We start from the raw sequence: 23,848 nt of genomic DNA on the forward strand, positions 1-23,848 counted from the left end.
GTTCCTTGTTTTCGGAGAACTAACTTTGATGTTTTGAGAGGAAGGTTAGCGGAAGTTTTCAAAGACCGGTTGGAATCAGTCGGGGTGGTAAGTCAATAGGAAGAATTTAGTACGAAGCTGTCCTCTGTTTTCACGACGTCATACCCTTTGTTCGAAAAAAGCGTGTTCGTACATCGCACCCTCTAGGGTTCACGGATAGCGTGCGTAACCTTTATCTTGAAAAGAAAAGATCATTCAGAGAGTATAAAAGTGGACGAGGTGACCTATCATTGTTTACTGATAAAAGAAGTTTAGTGACGAGCGTTGAACAAAGCGGTAAGGGATAGCAAAAAGGAAGTTGAATCTATGTTGACAGATGACATTGGCTCTGACCCAAAATCATTTTTTAGATACGTCAATAATGGAAGTAACGGGACAGTTGCCCCCCCCCCTCTCGATAGGAGGGTCTAGGTTGGAGAGCAATGTACGCATGTGTAGTGCTTTCAATGAGTTTTTCGCGTCGGTTTTTAATAGAGATAATGATATTCAATATACGGGTGTTGCATGGGGTAATAAAATCCTCAACGATATTCAAGTGGAAGACGTGGAGGTCCTAAATCTTCTAAAAAATGTATGTGCAAGCAAAGCACCAGGACCAGATGATATATATACTAGGATCCTCAGGGAATGTGCTAATGAATTGCTGAGGCCAGTCGCACAGATCTACAGGAGTAGTATTGCTAAGGGTATCGTCCCAAGGGATTGGAAACTTTCTAATGTTGTTCCGATATTTAGAAAGGGTAGTAGAGAAGCTGTGTCCAATTAGCGTTCAGTGAGTTTGACGAGCTACCTCTCGAAAATTTTGGAAAATATTATCAAAAGGCAGTAGGTGAAGTGAATAGACGAGAATAATGTATTGTCAAGTAATCATCATGGGTTCAAGAATTAGAAGTCATGTGTGACTAACCTCCTTTGCTTCTATGATCACGTGACGAAGGCTTTGGGTAAGGTAAAAAATGTAGATTTTTTTTACCTTGATTTGCAGAAGGCATTCGATCGGGTTCAACATGGTAAACTCTTGAGTCGTTTACACGACATTGGGGGTAACTTGCTGAATTGGATAGAATCGTAGTTAAGAGATATGGCATAACGAATTATGGTGAACAGGGAATCCTCTGTTTGGATAGGCGTCACAAGTGGAGTTCCTCAAGTCAGTGTCCTTGGCCCAATACTTTTTCACTTTTCATCGATAAACTTGATCAGGGTATTGATGGGATTGCTAGCAAATTCGCAGATGACGTGAAGCTAATTGGAGTAATCGAGAATCAAAGCTGAGATTAAATGTGTCAATTGACGTTTTAAAAAAAGTCTGAAGCAAAGCTGAAGGAATTGCTTCAGACCGACTTAAACAGGATTGCAGCATGGGCAAATGAATAGAGCATGATATTTAGCGTTGACAAGTGCATGACCACTCAATTTTCATAAAAAAAGAGAAATAACTATGTAGTTTCTAGAAATAGAGAAACTGCAGGAAAGGAAGCCCCCCCCCCTCACACAGTGGTGGTCGGCTGAAGTTGGTTTTCTGTGGTTCCCAACTTCAAGGTGCAAATGCGAGCCGATCTCTCCGTTAAAAAGTCTCGCCACAGAGAGCAACAGTCCTACAACGATAAATCATTCAATCATAACACTTCACTCATAGTTCGAAAAACTGGTGGCAGATGGCAGCACTACACATAACAAGCATTACAGAGAAAAAAAACTTCACGTCAGGTTTCACTACATGTACACGCACATTCCCGCATGTACCGATTCGTTGGGGGTTCCACGGGGGGGGGTGTGGGCGGGGTGCATGTGTGGTGTAGCCGTATTAGGTAGGGCTCGGGGATCCATGATGTTCTTAAGTCAGCCACCTCGTTGGGCAATTTGCCTGTTGTGGCGTTGTATTTGTATAAAGTAGGCTTACTGATTTGTATAAAGGAAAATAAATTAAAAATAAGTTTTTTATAGATATTACCAAGAAGCGCGAAGGGTGGCGAGTAGCCAACTGTTGTCATTTTTGATAGTTTTTTGCTGCTTTGATAATTGCATTCCACCGCTAATTTTTGTTTTTATGTGTTTTTGGGTGAGATGAATGTACTTAAATTTTTTCATAATGTTTTGAGGATGCCACCTTGAGGCACTTTCCTTGTAAGTAATAACAGATCGCTGAATATAGGAAACCACTTTGATGCTGTAAGAAAACGTCGTTGTAACCTAGTGTTCTCCAAGTTTTCTAGCCGGCAATATAGCGAGGTTACCTGTTTGAAAACGTTTCCTTCATATGTACGGTACATAAAAATTGGAAATCCCCATACGTACCTCACCAAAATTCCCAAATAGGATGTTTTAACGTATAAAAGTTTCATGTGATAACGACATTATTTATTGTTTTCTTAGTGGACTAAAGAAATAGACTTGAACCGCACTTTTACGGAGAGCTTACAATTATCAAGATAAGCGATTCTATATTTTACAGATATTGGTAGTGTAAAGATAAATTGAATAATCTACAAGATAGTTGTTGCACACACGAAGAAAAATATCACGATGTCTCAGAATAAGTGCATGTTATTACGTACTGTGTTTTTGTTTGTCCACTTGATGGAAGGTAATGTTCTAATAGATGTGTAAAATAATTAATTTTATTTTCTCCGCTTAATGAGACATTTCTTCATACACATACAAATATGTGTATGTACGTGTATGTATGTGTGTGTGTATATATATATGTGTATATGTATGTATGTGTATATATATATTTATGTGTGGTCGTATATTTTTCTATTCATGTATGTGTATTGTAATTTTTTTTTTCACATTGCATTGATACCATATGGCATTCACTGGTGCAATATTGCGCTTTCGAATTGCATCCGTATGTTGTTATTGTACATACTGATCTGATTTATCCTTTCTTTTGTAATACGCTGTATTGCAATTTTTGAGTTTCTTGAACCGTATATGCTTGTTGTTGTTACTTACGTTTGTAAGCCTCGTGGCATACTCTGTGGAACACGAGGAGTTGTTTGTGAAGGACCCAAATAAAATAAAAACAAAAGACAAATGAGACATTAAACAGTGAAGAAATGAGTCCATGTTTAAAATTTTATTTACATAGACAACCGGAACATAAATATCACAAAAGTCTATCATTCAAATATGATTTACCGAAGTGAAAGTACTAAGCCGGATACGATAGGATATTTATCTGTTTAGGTTAGCAGATCTAATAATATTGAAATTGCGTTTAGTTGGAAATGAAACATAATTGTGGTGCTTCTAGTATATGATGAAACTATATTGATAACGCAACTCTTTATTTCTTCATGTCGCCATTGATCTGAAAAATAATCGAAACAATTTATCAATTTGTTTAATATTCAATCGCATAAAATTTTTATGATATGAAAAATTTGAATTTTATACAACGTTTTACGTTCACAGCCTTTCCAGTCATTATTATTATTAATGAATATATGATATATATTCGATTAAAAATCATCAAAAGATATGATAATCAGATGAAGCTCATTGAAGCACAATACAATAACAAATGTCATCCAGCCTCTTTTAGCCAAGTCCTCACTCATCAGCAATACTAAACCGCGGTAAGAACTCGAAAGAGTTTTTACGGGGCGAATGATCGGTTTACGTTGATGCTGGTCTGGTTAACCGTAGTAAGATTATGTTCACACACGCTTTATGGAAAAAATTGTCCTCCAAATATGGTTGACGCATATGAAACATTGTACTATCTGAGAGGACTTCTTTTCAATTGCAAAAATACTTGGTGCCACCCTCAGGAAATTAGTAAGTGCAGAAAGTATCACGGTTATAATGTTTATGAGTACGGCTCTGATTTTTATGTCTTTGCATATTTTTTTATTTTTTTTTGCATATTTCGTTATTTTTACGTGATAAAGAGCATATTTTAAATATTTTAAGGCATATTTCGCATATTTCATAATTTTCGATAAAAAGTACGTTTTTTCCTCACTATTCCAATTCCGACTCTGACAAGAACTCTTGAACCAGGATTTTTATGCACTAAAACTGAAACGTCGTTGCTGATTGCTAGAAAATACTGAAACTCGGCTTTTTCAACCAATCAACAATGACATTGAGTTTTTAGAGCATAAAAAATGCCAGTCCTTCAACGACACTGGTGTGTGACTGTAAATAGATGAAACTATAAATCGGTGATGGTATAATACAGGGTGTTTCAAAAGAATCAATCATCAAAGCATTTGAAACACGTATATTACGAAAAATATTGAACATAGACACTTAAGATTGATTTTATACTAAATGGCTAATCATAAAGTTTTTCAAAAACCAAATTAAAGGAGGTGCTCAATATGTCCACTTTGCACTGCATATATCTATATTTATTTATTTATTTACACATCTCAACAAGATGAGCCCAATTACAGAGATGGGAAACACGCGGACATAACAATACAAAAATACAAGTAATGAAAATGAATAGAAAAGCAAATAATAATAATAATTCATCGAATTTACAAGTTAAAAAAAAAAATCAACAAACTTAAAAAACAAAAAAATGGTAGTCAAACTCGTCCCAAACTTTTGCGAGCATGTTTGCATCCACTGCGAGTAGATTTCTGTGGACTACACGGATGAAACTGTCGGATGCGCTCCACATTTTCGTCTGGCATCGGGGACGGCCAGGGGATTTCCCTTTACACAGACACCCCGTGTCTCGGAATTGCTTATACCATCGCCTAATGCTCTGAGCGGTAGGAAGTTCAACACCAGGGTATTGTCGACGAAAAGCACAATGAACAGTTGTTACCGACTTATACTTCGCGAAGCATGGAACACAAAACGATTTCTGTTGTGCAGTCGCCATCTTGACAAGACAAACACTGAGGTAGCGGCAGAAGGAAGAGCGTTAGCGCCAGCTGTCGGTAACTGTGTAACTCGAGATTTCCCTCTTTGTACCAAATTTCTACCATGATTCGATCAAAACGGATTAAAAGCTGAATAGTTATGATTTTTTTAAATCGGATGATTTTTTTTAAACACCCTGTACTGTAAATCGGTGATGGTAACTCATGGAAAAAATTGGCTAAAATTGGTACACGGGGGAATTTTTAACAAAATTTTGAGAGTTTTTGATCAAATAAAAAGAATTATTAAAGATTTTTAAATATTTTTTTTAAGTTTGTGCAATGCTTTTCTAAAGCTAAATACTCGGCTAAATATTTTTACCTATATATGGCAGCACATTAATTCTAAATTTGGAGAGGGAAAGAGACCTACGTACTTGAAAGGGAAATTTTTGAGGTAAATTTTGGCTCGATGAGATTACCATCACTGCATCTGATCAAGTTTGAGATAAAAACGGTAGGGCCTTAATATTTTTAAATTCTTTAGAAGTTGCCCTTATAGTACCTGTTAATAATTTTTGTATCGATTGTGAATAATTCAAGTATTGTACTGTGAAATCGAATTTTCAACATGCCCAAAGTTCCGCTTCACAGAAGCGGAAGAAATATGATGAAAGAGTGTTCTGTACATATGAAACAGTATTGTTTTGCAAGCGGTGCGATACTAGAGTTTCTGCAGCACATCAACAACGAAAAACATAAACGAGGTCTCCAATGACTAGACGACGATAAAAAATCGTGGTTTTGTTTCTGTTTTTACATTAAAAAAGTTTTGTGTGTGTGCGTTTGGTAAAAAAAAATTGAAAGCTATGTTATATTGATTTTGTTATGTTATTGATTATGTTAAATGCATTTTTATAGAGCATTTTTTAAAACTTTTTAGGGCATCCTAGCCCTATTTATGAGCATATCTAAACATCTCTCACGGTTCAAACCAATAAAATAATAGTCACTGACACTGGTGAGAAAATGGTTCTTTTAATGTTTATAACCGTCCGGAAACAAATTCGATTGACGAGGTACTTAATGGCTTTTCCATTCACCGAAAATCGACTCTAATGTATGGTGCAAGTCCTTGATATTCCATCATTCTAGGTACAGTTGAAATCCGATGGAGCGAACCTAGCTTATAACGATCTTATACAAATACAAAGATCACAACAGGCAAATTGCCCAACGAGGTGGCTGAAAGCAGATGTCCATAAAATATATAGATGTCAAATATAACTTATCTACAGCAACCCAAAATAAGAGCATATATCACGAAAAAAACGCCAATAATTAATATGTTGTACACTGCTTATTAAAAATGATTATGTTTGCCTAATTTAAGTATGGATAGCTGCTCGATTTATCCCACTGTCTATCGTACTTTTTTTAAATGCGTCAATTGACACATTTAAACTGGAGTTTTACTTTATCATCAATAAAGACAATATATCGAAAATTGCTGAACGTCCTGCTTTCATGAGATCATAACCGATTTCTAAAAAAAACCGAGTACAAAATGCCAATATTTTCACAATTCGTGCGATTATTAAAATTAGCTTGTGAGGATTAAAATAAAAATTCACTGAGGCAGACTGGATCGATACTGGTGTCCCGTTAGCGTTGTTAATAAATGGAATAGCTTACCTCCGGGGGTAGTAAATTCTAACACGATTGACACGTTCAAAAAGAAATACGATAAACGTTTATATTCGGGTGAATCGAGTGGTTATCAATGCTTAGATATATATAAGACAACCATACGTATTTTCTATGGGCATTGTATTATATTTTATCACGTTATAGTTTAATTATTATTTATCATTTTAATTATTATTTATAGTTTTCATAATTGCATTTGTAATTGGATTACTGTATTTTAGAAATATATGACATCCATATTTGTTATGGACATCTTTTTCTCAACCACCTCGTGAGGCATTTTGTTTGTTGTGGCCTGTATTTTTGTATTTATATAAGAAAAGGATCCCGGGTTCAACTGAAGTAGGGTGAGAGATCAGCTGGTGGATAGCGATCAATAAGGAGAAATTGTGGTTCCCCAAAAGCCGAGAAGAATAAAACTTTTCTTCTTGCGGGAAGTAGTTTTCTCATAATTAGTTCCATCTTAAAAACACATTTTCTTTCTTTAGGGTACGAGCATAGTAAAGGCTGGTTTCCGATTCTGCAAATCAGCGCCGTTACGGATTGGCTAAAAAGCCTGAAATTCAGGTTGTTTTTCAGATTTTTAAACAATACGAAACGGCACTGAGATGCAGAATCGGTAACAAGCTGCCACAGCATACTGGCTTTCCTTTACCTTCGTGACGATTAAGAAACAATGGTTTGGCCATTTGTTGACAAATTTTGACATTTTTGAAGTCTGAAAACGAATTCAAAGAAGCCTATCATTCAAGTCGAATCCCCGTTTCAATAAATCGTAGATCTGAACTGGTAAATTTTTTTACTTTAATTTAATAATCAGGGACAAATAAATTGCGTTATTTTATGTTTAGTTTACATGCAAAATTTGTGATCACAAAATGCAAGAGTTTTGACTCGACCTGACCTGAATTGGGATTAGCCCGCCGGTTCCGCGGAACTATTTCTTTGACCGTTCTACCGGTCTTATCTGCGGGCTTTCTATGGAGGAGGACTAAAATGTAAGTATAGATGTATGTGTGTATTAGATTTATATATGAGTAATTTAAATGGCAAGTCCGGGAAAAAAAACAAAAACATATATACGAAGAATTGAGTACATCAATCACTCGAGCAAAATCTCTTTTAGGGAGAAAACGGCAACTCCATGTTTTTGAGCTGTCTAAAAACCCAGAAAATTTCACTCTTGTGGACCAATAAAATCAGTTAAAAACAGTCGTCAACTGACATAAAAACAGAAAATATTACTTCAGGACCACCAAAACCGCAATAAATTGAAAACCCGTGTATAAGCCGACCCCAAAAAAATCTGTGCATTTTAGGGAAAAAAATTCTTATATTTTTATGCAAAATGAGTAGCTTCCGGAAATTTACAATAGAAAATGTGATTCAAACTTTTTAATCCGTTTCTTCTGAGTCTCCAAGCTCATCGTAATCGATCATATCATCATAGGCATCTTCGTTTTATCTGCATCTGGGCATTGTCACTTTCAGAGGATATCATCTTCAGTTCCGTCCATCGCATTGCTGATGCAACACTTTGAAGGATCGGATGATAATTTCGGTGGAAACAGAATTCCACGCCATTCTCGTGTACCCATTGACACACTAGGGCAATGTCAGGTTTCTTCCAGGCACCACCTTTTTGTAGTTGCTTTATCATCGGGATTCATCCATTCGATCCAGAAATTTCTGTCTTTGAGAGGCTTGTTGATGCTCACATCTAAAGGCTTCACAATCGACGTTAGCCCACCTGGTATAAAAGCCAATGATATTTTCGATTTCTTTGCCTCGGCTTTGACATTATCGGTTCTGTGGGGTTTGAACATATCCCATACCAATAATGCCGGTTTCTCGAACACTGCTCCGGGCCTTTTGTTCCATATTTCCTGGATCCATTGTAGAATGCCCTTTTCATCCATCCAGCCCTTTTCCTGGGCTTTCACGATCTTTCTTGGTGGGAACTTCATGTTCGAAGGAATTTTCTTCCTTTTGAAAATCACAACTGGAGGCAATTTCTTTCCATCGGCCATGCACGATAGCACGACCGTAAATCGTGTTTTTTCGTGCCCAGTTGTTCTAACAAAGATGGTTTTTTTCCCCGAGTTCATCAACAGTTCTATTGCTTGAAAAATCGAAAGTAACTGGAGTTTCGTCCATATTACCGATATGTGACAGTTCAAATCCACGTCTTTTTCGCAGTTCAATTATGAACTTCTGGAAAGATTCAATTCTGCTTTCCAATTTTTCTGGGAGTTTTTGTGCGATCTTTGTTCGCTGGCGTAAGCACAGGTCGAAACGGTTCATGAAACGAGTGCACCAACCTGGGGATGCATAGAACTTTTCTGGATTTGTGTCTTTGAATTTAGCACTCTCAGCTAGTTTCGATGCTTTCGGACGAATGGCTGTCCTTGCCACGATTGTACCTTTCAGTCTGAGGTGTAGCACCCATTCATTCAATTTCTTCTCAAGTTCAGGGAACACCGATACTTTTCCTCGAAGAGTCTTTTTTGTCTTTCGCATGGCTGAAACTTTCTCTTTCATTTCCCGCCATTCTCTCACTTGTTTCTCGTTGACGTTATATGTCCGAGCTGCAGCACAGTTATTGTTTTCTTCCGCGTCTTTCAGTTTGAAAGACGCATGATACGGAAATATTTTTGCTTTCTCCAAATACTTACTGATACAACACTAGATCAATGATTTTTCTGTGGGTGATCACGACTTGTACTGCCCGGGAAAAAAATTACCACGTGGATTTAACCTGAAAAGTACTAACACTACTAACACAACCGCCATGTATAGCTACAAAAATCACTCTGATGATTTGCAACACCATCTATCGCTACTAATCATTAGCGCCATCTACAGTTACAAAAATGACTACTGATTGCGGGGGTCGATATTTTCTCGTCAAAAACTGACCCGTGTATGCACGAGTATATACGGTATATAAAAATTTCGAAGCATTTCGCAGCACTCTTGCATGCTTCGGATGCAAGAGTTTTATTGAGAGAATACACACACACACACACTAACACATACACTAAGAATTGGAAACCAGCCGCCTCAATGTGACCAATGACCTAAGGGTACCTAACGCTAAGGGTACAATGGCGGCTGGTTTCCAATTCTGCAATTCGTTACGGATTGGTTGAAAAAACTAAAATTCCGGTTTTTAAACTAATCCGTAACGGCGCTAACTTGCAGAATCAGAAACCAGCCGCCACTGTGTTCGTACCCTTACGCTAGTTACAGGAAACTGCTTTCCTTTACCTCCATAACAAATAGGAAACAATGGTTTAACATTTGTTGACAAATTTTTATCTTCTTGAAGTTTAATCACTTTACGATCAAGGATGTAATATTGCGTCCAAATGCCTGTGGAATAAATTCAAACAAGCTCACTCTGTTTTCTTTACTCTCTGCTCATCATCGCTAGGCTTTGTCGTAACCCTACACACGAAGTTGTTCTTTTTACTTTCCTTTTGTTTCTATACAATTATTAGTGATTATTTCCCACATATGTCTTCTTCTACTACAGTCGATCCCGCTTGGTACGACTAATTTTTGCGAATTTAACATTTTTACTGCATTGATAATGTTAACTTTTCCCGGATACAACGTTTGAATTTTTTCTTATTCCCGCTTAGAACTTTCGAAAAATTCACATCGGACTTTTTTCTCGCTTGAAAACAGCCTACTTTTTCACAGCTAAAGAAACGGCCGGTTACTTTTTTCGGCATAAAGAATTGACTGAAAAAGCACGTTTCTTTCTTTTTTTCAATGGTTAAGCAAAATAATAATTTTAACATTTTTTTCGTTTTTTCTCACTTTGTCCAACAATAACGTGCAGAGCATTTAACCTTTAGTATCCTTACTACTGTTCACATACACCAGGGTGATCGAAGTTATGGCACTGAATAGGGAGATTAACAGATAAGAACTAGAAAAAGTTCTCAGAAGAGGTTAATTTTTTTCCCTTTGAGGTTTTATTCAAATTTGCTGCACACTAGATCTATTCCAAAAAATTGATCTTCTCATAGTGTGATCTTCTCAAACGAGGTGTGAGTATAACAAAGGAATAAAACTGTGGGTTTTCTCATCCACTTCTTAACCTATTGATACATTGTGTTGGCGTTTGTTAAAAGATGTATTTGAAAATTGTTGTTATAAATTTTGGAAGTAAATTAAATTTTTTTAATTAAAAAAGTTTGAATTTTTATTAAATTTAATATTTTTAACTAAAATATTTAATACAGAAAAAAATTCGAAGGGAGTAGTGATAATTCAGAAATAAAGGGGGTAAAATTACTTTGAATTAATTGTTAAATTACGGTAAATTAATAATTTAATACAAAAGGAGTATTATTAATATAATAATAATAATTTATTACTACTGTAAATTATATGGCATTTTCTTCGGTTTAATTTCTATACCGCAGCAAGAGAATGCCACCTGCTAGCAATTAGCCATTCTTCTTCTGTTTACCTTCTCTTATCGCCATATCATTGTCTTTTTTCCTTTTTTACTTTCTCGACAGAAGCTACTCATATGGGCTTTTTAATAGGGGGCCGTTCAAGTATTACGTCATCATCGATGGGGGGGGGGGGTTTCCGATTTGCTGACTTTTGATGACAAGGGAAGGGGGAGTTTAGATAATGCTTACGTCATCAACCACCCTTTATGAAAAGATGAGTTAGGATTCAGAGGGGCAGAGCTGATGACGAAATTTTGCTGACAAGGGGGGAAGTGGGTCAGCGTTTTGCTGACTTTTGCTGACAAAGGGGGGGGGCGGAGAAGGTCAAAAATGGCTAAAAATTTGCTTCCGTAATACTTTAACGGCCCCTAGGTGACAAATGCAGTAGCGACAAATAAAAAGATTGACCATGCCTGCTTGTCAAGTTTGCAGTTACGTCTATAGCCACCTTAAGGGCATGTTCCCCCAAGGGCAGGGCTGACAGGGATCCAGCCCTGGGGCCCTGGATGATTCTAATCATTTTTTACAACTATAAATTCATTTTAGAGTGACCCGTCGAAGATTCTAATCTGAGGGCCCGGCTGCAAGATGTGGGGGCCATGCTTAAGGGCATCGGAAGAATGGTCCTCTCAAGCTGCAGCAGGGATCCTGGCTGGGATCTCTCACCGAACGTCCATTCTGAATTTACAGTGTGGAAAAAAATTCAGAAAATTTTAAGAATTCTTCTATAGGCTGGATTTTGTCAGCATCCTTCGTCTTCAGCTCGTCTGCCACTACGAAGGTTACCATCAAGGTCCATGGGTTCGCATCCGGGCATAGAACATTCGAAGCAAGTTCTTTACCTACCGAGCCTAGGGCGACCACCGATGGATGGAGCCTTCATTTCCCACCCAACTCCACTGGTTGGAAATTACCGTATGGCGATATATGACCAGAGTTGGTGTGCGGTATAGTAGCCCATCCTTCTGGGGGCCATGGTCGAAAATGTTTTATACGGGCAGTGTTCGGCTTCAGCTTGATGCATGGAACTGATTATTAAAAAAAGGCTGGAGTTTTCGATCTCTTCTGCGGAATAAAAAATATATTTTTCGTATTGAAATAATGTGCCGTAAGTGCTCGAGCAGCCGGGCCGTCTTAAGAGAATCACGAGCTTTCCCGGGCCAAGTGATTTTTCTGAGGCCCTACCACGTAAATTCTGGAAAATTTCAACCAGATCTTAGTTTTGTGAATCTAATGCGACAATGCCTTAAGACAACACTGTCGAACAGCCGGTGTTTACGCAAGAAAAACACTGCGGTGACGACGTTATCGAGAGCACTGCCGTGGCGCTTTTAGTAAAATTTCGAGGAGGCCAAAATAGCTAAAGACGCCAAACGGGAAAGCGCCGTTGCTAATGCGCTATTCTCGATGGGCAGTTGCTTTACCTAAAAGTAAATAATAGAATCGTCCGACGTGACGTAATGTGACGTAGCCAGTGTTCTTCTCGTGATCGGTGCACTATATATACATGCAAGTGCAAAAGAGAACAGGTAGGGTGAGGGTGAAAAGAGAAATCTACTACGCGAATAGAATCTACTTCATATATATATCTATTCTTTTATCTCTATCCTTTCTCTTAACTGTACTTATCTATTATACTGTTTTCCTTTCATTTGTTTTTCTTTTTTTTTCTTTCACTTTTTTCCCCTTCACTTTCTTTGTCTTTTCTAACGTGCTGTTAGGTTAGGATAATGTTGCCGTGTTTAACGCCCATTCGTCTAATAGAGATCATCCGAATTTCTTGCCAATACAGTCAAACCTCGTTAGTGCGATACCCGGGTAACGCGTCACTCCGCTAATCGGGTCACTGTTTGGATATACCAATCATCCTCTATGGGGTACTAATGTTAATAAACTCCTGATAATGCGTCACCTCACTCTGCTTAAGAAGTCACTTTTTGTGAAAGCACTCATGGAAAATTACCATTCAAATCGAAAACTCTTCGAAAAATGTACACGGTGAGTTCCAACGCTCACTCTTATCGCGTCAAAGATCTTAGCATTTTAAGCAGAAGCCACTGAAGCCTCCATCCCCCCACTCTTCTGTCACTGCAGGTTTGTTGTTGACAGATTCTTTCAACATTGGGCTATTTGTTACTTCGGAATAGTTCAGCTGGAATTTTTTTTTCTCAGCGGGTTGCGGTTCTTAATCAGCTTTAGCTGAAACAGTGTCCATAGCAGAAATTCGCTGTTTTTTGTTTTTTAGAGAAAAAGAAACATTTAGCTTAAGTCGCTCAATAATTTTATCGGCTTTTTGATGTTTTAACATTTTACTGGAAAAATTAAAATTTGAATTGATTTTAATTTTTTTATATTATTTTCTCTTTTGATCCTTTATTTTCGTGATATCAACCATGAAATTCATGAAGAAAATGTTTTCTGGACTTCTGATTTTTTCTGATGTCCATAGAAATAATATTGAAATTTAAAAAAAAAATATTTTTCCTTGAAAATAGGCTATTTAAAAAAAATTAAATTTATGACGTAAGCGCTGAAATGAATGAAATTTTTGTTTTGTAAATTAATTTTGGAATCGCACACATTCACAGGAAAAAAAATCAAGTGTTTTCATGTAAGAAAAATACTTTTTCTAATTAATAAAACTGATGTTCCCAATTGGGAACATTGGCCGTAAAAAGATTAAACAAATCTTAGCTGAACACCTGTAACCCTTTGTGCTCACTCTACTGCCAGCATGTTCTTCAAAACTTAAAAAAAAGTTCGCTCACTTTTAAAAACAAAGCAGCGTTATAGACGAGGAATATGAAAGATCGACCTATTAAGAAAATTTGCATCGGCACTGGAAAGTACAATAGACTGACGTCCAATTTCTATTTTCTTAGGAGAAAAAATCGCTTCAACTATGTATACCAATTCCACACAAACAAAACTCATCAGTTTCCAGTGAAAAATTAATACTTATTTTTTGGAACTCATAAAAATATTTTATTTCCATTTATGATGTTCCAAAAGAATTAAACTGCCAAACACGACGCCAATACTTTGGTTTCCATAAACATGGGGAAAAATTTGTGAATTTTTAAAAATCGAAAAAAGTAATATTTTGTGTTATTCAAATGCTTAATAATGCAGCAAATAAACAATTGATCAAACAATCGATTAAATAAAAACTTTAGTAATCGATTTTCATGACGGAACTCGTTTTGAATACCTAAAATTTGTTTTTTTTTCCTGCATGAATGCATCAATAGAGAGACAGGAATCAGCGCAGCCATGGCTTACTCCTTTGACGAGTCACTCCGCTTACGAGGTCATATTTTTCGTCTCCCAAGAGTGACTTATTAACGAGGTTTGACTGTACCTTGTAAGCGGTTAAAAACAAATTCAAAGTAGCTCATCGTTCATGTAGTGCGCTGTCAGTAGGAGGCAATGGATTGTAAAACTGAACATGTGAAATTTTATTTTAATTTAATAATAAGGGATAAATAGATTATATTGTTTTGTTTAGTTCACGTGTAAGATTTGTATTTGCAAATTTGTGATTAAAAATGCAATATTTTTTTCTGAGAACATATGCACACACTCTATGTGTGATAAAAAAAATCATTTTTTTACATACATATGCAAATACAAATTTGTTGACTCAATAATCATTCTGATTTTGATACCCGGTTCGTCCTTGTAAGAAAACTTTCCTGACACAGGGGTACAACAAAAACGGCGACTTGACCGCAGCAAAAAATTGCTACCGCAGGGAGTCCCCCATCGAGGGGTTAGCGCACCAACCTCTCGATGAGTACAAAAAACAACCCTGCCGTTCGGAATCGGCAATAAATTGTAGGTCCTGGTCTAATTAGCCCTCGTGTGCAGAAAATGACCGTAGTGCGATAAAAATGATCAATGATCAATGATCATTCTGGTTAACCAAGCAAAATATTAAACTGCTAGTAACTGCTCAGCAACCTGTACTGCACGTCTTATACAGGAATTAGCAACTTATTTCAACGTCTTATTGCACAAGAATTAGCAACTTACTTCAACATAAATATTTTATATACATGCATTTAAATCTTATTTTTAATCATATCTAAGAATGTTTCAGCACAAATGAGGAATTACATACAAAAACTCGTGAATATTGATGCAAGTAGCTATCAATGTTAAATGGAATCGTTGTTGTTTTTACTACACGCTATAAATCAACAAAGTTTTACCTTTTCGGATTAACATCAGTATTCTAATTCCTTGACAAGTGGTTCCAGTACTTGTTTATGAAGCAACTTTGCTAGACTTTGAGCAAAGTTCGATCTTGACCTACACAAAAATAAATAAACAGTATCTAATAATAATTGAACAAGTTATCTAATCACGGGTTCCAGAGTTTAAATTAATTCTACAATCGTGATTCATATAATTTTCCGTTCAATTCCGCAAAGTATTCATCTGAAATGAAGGAAACGTTTCATTTTTCGAAGCTTCAGTTTATTTTATTGCATTTTCATCATTTTATTTTCTTTGCGATGAATTTAAGAAGAAAAAATAAAATTTTTATTTTTGAAGTTTAAAGAAATTTTTTTTTCAAATTCAGACAATAAAATGAATCTTTATTTTTTTTATGAAAGTTTCTTTCCATTTAAAAAGCACTTTTTTTTATTTTTGTTCACTTTAACAGTAATACCCAAAGGAGTATGAATTCGGGAAGCTTTTGAAATAAAAGCACATGAAATACCTTCGAGTAATCGCAGCTTTAATAAAGCTTCTCAAGTCACGTCTTCAAAGTAAAAACGATAAAAAATATTGTCGACAAAACAAAACTTAAAGTATTGACTTAAATTTCATTCATTGTTTTTTTTCTCGAAATAATACATCAAATTTGACGAGGACGAGAGACAAAAATCTTCTGGAAGAAATGTATTTCATGACTGACTTTATTGTTGAGAAGTTATGGAAAATCAGTCAACATTTAAAGTCAATGGATAAGAACTGTACAATAAGGCCTGGATTACACTATAAAAGTTTGATAAAAGCACTTTTATAAAACTTGAAAAATGCTACCAATGAGGTAGGTCATCAATTGTATTTTCTAGAATGTAACCAATAATCATATTGGTGGCATTTTTCAAGTTTTATAAAAGTACTTTTATCAAACGTTTATGGGTAATCCAGGCCTAAGACCGATATAAATACAGTAGAACTTGGTTAAATCGAATTTCAGATAATTCTAACTTTTACGATCCTTAATTGAGTTTGCTATCTAATTTAATATTGAAATGTTTTGGTTAATTTGAAGATTTCTCGAATTTTTTGGATAATTCAAAATTGAAGGTAAAAAAAAATCATGATTTTTTATGTAAGCAAATTTAGTTTAAAAAAATTCTACAAGAATCCAGAGATTTTGCTTTTATCGAGACTTTATTTAGACTTTTATTAAGACTAAAGGTTTGAAAATTCTGTTTTTCTCTAATTTTATTTTTATTTTGATAATTTAATGCATGTACCGATTCGTTGGGGGATTCCGCGGGGGGGGGGGTGTGGGCGGGATGCATGCGTGGTGTAGCAGTAGTAGGTAGGGCCTCCAAAAAATGGCTCGGGGATCCATGATGTTCTTAAGTCAGCCACCTCGTTGGGCAATTTGCCTGTTGTGGCGTTGTATTTGCATTGTATTGTATTGTAATGCGCATTTTAACATTGTTCAGCTGGGGTCATCGAGGGTGTGTACCACTTAATACCGTTATCGCTTTCCACCCAATAGACCAAGGATTAACATTCAGAATCTGAATCTTTTTGTCGTGATTAAGAGTGTGGAAAGTATCAGAAAGAATTGAAACAAATTGCAATACGTTAATGAAAGTATATTTCCTTGATGGCATAAGAATGATAAATAAAATTTTTGAGAAACAGTTTTATAACGAATGATCATGAATTATTTTCGTAAATAAGGCTTTGAGCATGTTCAAGAAATTCTATAGTTATGCTGATTTCAGAACAGTTGAATAATGTAGCATCTAAGATATCAATTATATAATTATATATGTATTATAATTAATAAATTATTAAAATTTGGGAAACAGTTTCGTAACTGATGATGTGTGTGTGTGCATCTAGTAATTTATAATTATTATCCTGTGTGAATGTTAATGATTAAGTTGCAATTTGTAGTTATTTTACAGATCTACAATAGTATTAATCGATTAATTGGATAATTCGAACTTTTTCCAGTGACTTTGGACTTCGAATTAACTAAGTTCGACTGCATCACAAAAACAAATACAAAGGTCAAAACAGAGAAAATTCCCAACGAGTTTGCTGAAAAAAGATTCCTATGAAAATATGGATGTCGAATATAGGTACATCTAAACTATATCAAAAATACAGCAACCCAATAACAGGTAATAAAACTAATTCATGGAAAATCATAAGGATCCGTAGGATAATCATGTTGTGAATTATCTCAAATATTACTTTTCATTATTCTTCTCTTTTTCCACAATTTCATCGCTTTCGAATGTATCTTGATCAGGTTTCCTGAAAAAAAAATTCATGTCAGTGAGGAATAATAATAATTTTTATGTTGATACTCATTTCATTGGAAATTCTGGCCTTTGTCTTACCTTGTGGCTATTTAAAGAACCAATGACAATAATGGACAGCAAGGAAGCATTTTACAGACTGCCTATTTTCAGAGAAGCTGTGATTTATGGTTCGAAAGCCGAAAAAACAACCTTTTTTGAAAATCAAGGAAATGGCTGTGTTTAAAATGTGACAATATTAACGACATACATCTCACCTTATATTCACACGAAGCCAACTCGCGACACTTGCCTTAATTTCATAAGCTCCACGCTGTTACTATAGATTTTGAAGTTCTATTGTTTGATCGGTGTATTACAAAATTTCATACCTCAAACATTCGTGGCTGCCATGCTCTGTATGCCCTCGAAATTTTCATTTCGGGGGAAAAAATCATAGTTATGACTTATGTCCCAATTTTCGGATTTACAAAAGAGGTGCCTGTAATTTATACTCATATACCTATCTAGAGCCTCACCTTCCATATTCTCTCCTCCATTCTTCGGATTTCTCAGGTTTTTCTTCGTCTCCATAACTATTATGTAAATAAATTGAAAAAAAGTTAGTCATTTCAGTTTTAACTTGTTTAAGAAACGTATAAAAATAAATTCATCAAGAAAATTGTTTAGTAACGAGTATATTTTTGGATATTCGATCGAAAGACTAAGGGGGGTATTCACTGACATGGTTTAAACTATAGTCACAATTTTTGGATAGGAGATCGACACGGATTGGTTAAAAATCCGAATTTAATTCGTGTCGATCTCCGATCCAAAAACAAGTTTGAACCATGTCGGTGAATATTACCCTAAGAATAAAGCAATTAACAGAACGTACAGCGTGTTTCAGAAAAACGTCCTAAAAGGATAAAAACTCAATGGTTTTCATTTCAAAATGCAAGTAAAATATGAAATAGATAGTGGAATTATTTTGTGATAGTTGAACTCACCAAAAAATGATTATAGGAGAGAAAAATTTTTTTTATGCGGCCTCCGATCAAAAAAAGGTCTTTTTGCGTCTTTTCGAAATCTCAAATTTTTCGAATTCAGTGTTGTTAGCAACACAATTTTGCAGTAATAAACTTTATGGCAGAAAGAATAGCATTTGAAGAAGTCTGGTAGTCTCAAATGTTTTTTCATTGCACAATTGTATCAAACAGCATAAGAGACGGAAACCCGTGATGTACAAACTTCTGGCAAACGAGAGACCGGGGTTCAAATCCCCGGGGGGGGGGGGGAGCAGAGATGGATTTTCTTCCTTGTAATCATCATCTCCAAAAAATAACCAGTCTGTCGAGCAATCTTGTAAAAATTGCATTGCCAGCAGTTTTCACTGAACATCCCAAGAATGGTACCATTCATCTTCGATGTTTTACGAAAGATTTGTCACGTCAGCATTTATTAAATTCTTTGTTTGTTGTATCTGATAACGCTTAGTCAGTTTACTCTATACCATTATCCAAGTTTTACACCTGTACCTTTCTCCATGCGCAAGTTATCGCTGGTTAAAGTAATTTCCTGTGCCACCTTACGGCAAACAACCTGGATTTGTAACCATATATTTGACATGTGCAATTTGTATTTACATTATATTTGTGTGTTTGGGGCATGCTACAATCTCATGTTTATGCGATTGATTTAGGAACACCGTTTATATGAAGGAAACAGATATTTTCTGTATTTTATGCCGAGGTGAACTCGGAAAGAAAAGTCATCTGGTTGGCAAAGGGACTCGAACCCTGGACCTCTTGCATACCGGGCAGACATGCTACCATCTATGCCACTGAAGACACGACCCTGTCTTCTTTATTTCACGCACTGTGGAGTGGGGCCCTGAAGTAGAGGCATTAGTGGCCTCTCTGGGACGGTAGAGATATATGGCTTTTTTCTCAGCCCAAAATATATCAAGGAAACAGATATTTGTTTAAAACAGCATGCTTGCTTGGATCATCAAGAGGGTCTGGGGTTCGAGTCCTAGCGGAGATCAGATTACTTTTCTTTTCGAGTTTACCTCGGCAGAAAGAAAATATTTGTTTCCTTGATATGTTGAGCTGAAAAAAAACCTCATTTTATCTCTATCACTCCATATATGCTCAGAAGAACGGCCGAGGAAAGTTTGAACAAAGTTTGAAATCTTTATTGAACAAACAAACAACACAATGAACTAAACATGTTTGCAAAAAACATTGATTTATCTCGTAAAAATATTGACATTTTTTTTAGCTATTAGGAAAGCATTTGACAATATTGACCACAAATATTTTTTTACTTTTAAATTCATTTACATTTTCTTCTTTCTCATTTAGCGGGGTTTTTATATTTTCTTACTCATTTTATTACTTCTGTTTACATGATATTTAATATAATCGCGCTGTTTCCTTTTTTTCATCAACCATGTTTCTGTATTAGGATTCTTTTTGTATAACACTGTTAACATGCACAAAATATTTTATTATAACAACTAATACGGGATCAATGTCCCGTTGGTTTTTTTTGATACATCTGTAAATGTAATCTTTTTTATTATAAAAAAAAAATTCGAATTTAAAAACCCCAGAAAGCTACTTTAAATTCTAACAAGCAGGTTTGTGAGATTCCATCAAAAGAAAAGAAGGCATTAGAGTCTCTCCATGAAGAATTATAATGAAAGTGTTGATGGTTCCAGTAATTACAGCAAGATAACTACCTAAGAGTTGATGTTTACCATGTTCTCCCGCATTAGCCAGCATGCCAGGAAACAGTGAAGGTGACTATCATGCCGAAAACACCCTTATTTTCGGGCATGCCTGGAAAGTCGTGTAATACATTCTGAAAAATTCGAGTCACAAATTAAGGAAAATTCTTAAATGTATGGACTCGAAAAATCAATTGAATTGGCTGCTTTGAACCTCGTCTGTTCTTTGCATTTTAGGAACCTTTGTGTTTTACAGACTACATTCGAAGTGGTTCGAAATTCAAGTTTGCTTTTATAAAATTACAAATACAAGTCCACGACATGTAGAATGTACAACGAGGTGGCTAAAAAAAAAAGATGCCCATAAATTTTGTTAACATAAATCTTGATTTTTTAATCACCTGAACTGAAATGACGAGTTCAGCTTGTCGTGAATTTTCTTCAGCGAACTCTGACAATGACGAGCTGCACTCGCTTGGGATTATTAAGAGTTGAAACATTTTATGGGAGAAGTACAGTATATGTATGTCATAGTGAATCTATTGCTTTGATACATATTTTATTCGAATGCTTCTAGTACTTTTGAGAAGTATCATACACTTGAAGTTTATTATTATTTTAAAATAAACCCGAATACAAGTGAGGATAAATATATATATTTACATTGTTTGTGTGTGTGTGAAATTGTTGCAAATGCTTGTATTATGTTGTAACACATACTTTTTTCATTCAAATAGTAGAAATGTAATATTTTTGCCGCACATTATTGAAGAATTTCTCGACACTAATTATGTGCTAATAGGTACTGTATATATAACAACAAAATATGTAAATGTATGAAACAAATATCATTATTTTTTAATAATAAATTATTTAAACAACGAAACCATAAGTTTCTGTATCAACCCCTCCTCTTGAAACTAAGAAAATTTAATTGTCTGCCTAGGCAGTGCTGTCTGAAAACAAATTGCAGTTCAAGGGTTTAAAAATGTCGGATACCAACCATATTCATTCTCGTAAATTAGAATAACGCTTGATGAAAAAATCAGTAGACTGTGAAGTATTTTCGTATGCTTTGATCATGTGTTGAAAATTTGGATATGCAGAGAAAAAAATTAGAGAATTTCACGGCAAAAAAGATATAATACAGGAGTTACAGAATATTTAATCAATCACTGAGCGTAAAAGAAATAATATGCAAGACACAGTAACTCCATTTGTATTAAGCTGGCGATAATTAGGTTAGACCGATAAGTAAATGCTTGATTTTTATTATCCTCATCGAATTCCTGGACACGTTTGCGACAATGAAAATTATCATTCTATTCGCGTATTTATTTAAGTCTAATATAAGTCTAAATAATTATTAAGTCTAAAATCTACATATAATATAGATTAATATCGATCTTTTAATGTTTCACGTGATCTTTATTCAACCTCGTTTTTCCTGGCATGCCGGGAACGGACCAGACTCCAACATTCAGAAAGCTGTCAACCACCGATTTTTACAGCATGCCGGATAATGCCGGGGAATACAGTACTCGCAGAATATCCTCTAAAATATAGTTCAGAATGAACTAGAATTTACAAGGGGACACCAGTATCGATTCTTGAGGGACAATGCAAGGTTATGGTGTCGCAGGGAATTTTTCTCTAATAGGGTTCTTAATAAATGGAATAGCTTACCCCCGGAGGTAGTAAATTGAAATACAATTGACACGTTTAAAAAGAAATACGATAAACATGTTGGGGTAAATCGAGAAGCTATCCATACTTAGTATAAGACAACCATAAGTATTCTTTATGGACATTGTATAGTATTTTATCATGTGTATATATTGTTTATAATTTTTGTTAATTGCATTTTTAATTGGGTTGCTATATTTTTTTTTGAAATATATGACATCCATATTTTTATGGGCATCTTTTTCTCAGCCACCTCGTTGGGCATTTTGCCTGTTGTGGTGTTGTATTGATATTTGTATTTGTATATAAATCCTATTCATCAAGTTCTTTCCTCACTATCAAGCGAGTGACCTTCCCCCCCCCCCACCCCCGTTAAAGCTTGAATAAGTTTCTCACATTCCTCAACATCAAGCAAGTGACTTTTACCCGTTAAAACTTGATTAAGTTTTTCTCACTCTTTCTCGACCATGTTCTAATAAAACAGAATTTGTGTTGTGTGCTGAGCGTTACAATCTCAACACACCGACAGTTTTATTCCAAATTTATTTGACTTACAATGATTATTTATTTCGCTCCTTTATACAGAGTAGTTACAAATAAAGTAACACTACTCAGACGTATGGTATATAAGATATATGGACCATGGGGGAAAAGATAGATTCAATAAAAATTCAGTGCGCCATTTTGTGTCTTTCTTTGTGTTTTTCTTCGTTCTCGTGAGTTTTACTTAGCGTGTTGTTTATTTTTGGGTCATATTCTGCGGTGATTTTCTTTTTTTTTTAGCGCACGTTGGATTGTGAGATAAGTGGTTTTTTTTTATTATATTGCTCTCATTTATTTTAAATTTTCGTTGTGTATTTTCGATCGACTTATATTTATTTTTCTCGTTCGCATTTCATTTTCGTTGTTTTTTCGCCAGGTTCGCTCGCTTCTTTGATATAAGTTCGTAGGTTTTTGGACGTTAGTGTTAGCAAACAGTGTATACTTTTTCCCGGGTACTCTCAATAACTTTGTTTTCCTTCCATTTGGGCCTATTGTTGTAGTGTTAGTGTTTTGAGATAGTTAGCTAATTCTAATAAGTATAAATTGTACTTCGTAGCTTAATACTTTTTTTAGAGGGTGTTGTATTTTTTATATACATATTTATTTTATTCTTCGTGATTTAGTGCTGAGCATTCTACTTTACGTAATTTTTTCGTATAGTCTCTTACGTATATTTTGCATAGTAATGTATTTTACATTATTTTAATTTCCAGTTAACGTTTCTCATTCTCCTATTGTTAAGTATTATTATTATTATCTAGCTTTAGCAATAGTGTTAGTATGCCTCGACCTCGACTAGTGTTGTGTAGAGCTTGCGACGGGAGGTTTCCCTGGTCTAGGGGTATAGTAGCTGATAGTTTCAATTGTAAAGGGTGCTTGGATAGAAAAAGGCTGGAACTCGGGGTCGAAGCTTTACGGGAAAAAGTTAGGGTGCTAGAGGGCCCGGTTATAACGGACCCTCTGGTCGTCGAGCCACCTGTTGATGAAGAAGCAATCTCCACGAACAACGATATTTTAGAGGGCGAATGGGTGGTCGTGGATGAGGTAGAGGGGGATAGTGATAGGGGTTTAATCATCGGCGATTCTATGGTTAGGGAACTTGGGAACCGAGTGTGTAGGGATTTTCGGGGTTTCGAGCGCTGTTGTCTTCCTGGGGGGAAGATTGGCAACGTTCGAGACGTTTTTCATCGCCGAAAGTTGCCCTTGCGGGTGATTCTGTGGGTGGGAACAAATCAGGTAGGAGCGAATATTAGTGAGTCTCTGTCAGAATACCGGGATTTACTATTATCCGCTAGGGAGGGGGGTTCAGATGTGGCAGTG

At 35.6% G+C, this 23,848-nt stretch overlaps 1 protein-coding gene across 1 annotated transcript in view; it reads right to left on the reverse strand.

Moving 5' to 3' along the window:
* Positions 1–3,146: 3,146 nt before the first annotated feature.
* The window catches only part of LOC149084815 (uncharacterized), a 34,848-nt gene continuing 14,146 nt past the window's right edge, over positions 3,147–23,848 (reverse strand). Inside the window, exons 2-5 of the mRNA XM_089233848.1 lie at positions 18,105–18,161; positions 17,519–17,581; positions 15,271–15,370; positions 3,147–3,358 (exon numbers count right to left, since the gene is read on the reverse strand). Coding sequence (XP_089089974.1) covers positions 15,286–15,370; positions 17,519–17,581; positions 18,105–18,161 — 205 coding nt within the window. The 3' untranslated portion in view covers positions 3,147–3,358; positions 15,271–15,285. The remainder of the gene's footprint in view (positions 3,359–15,270; positions 15,371–17,518; positions 17,582–18,104; positions 18,162–23,848) is intronic.

Source organism: Pholcus phalangioides, unplaced genomic scaffold (assembly GCF_987345545.1).
Source record: "Pholcus phalangioides strain wild (caught in Gottingen) unplaced genomic scaffold, Ppha-v1.0 ptg000007l_1, whole genome shotgun sequence".
Taxonomy (NCBI): Eukaryota; Metazoa; Arthropoda; class Arachnida; order Araneae; family Pholcidae; genus Pholcus; species Pholcus phalangioides.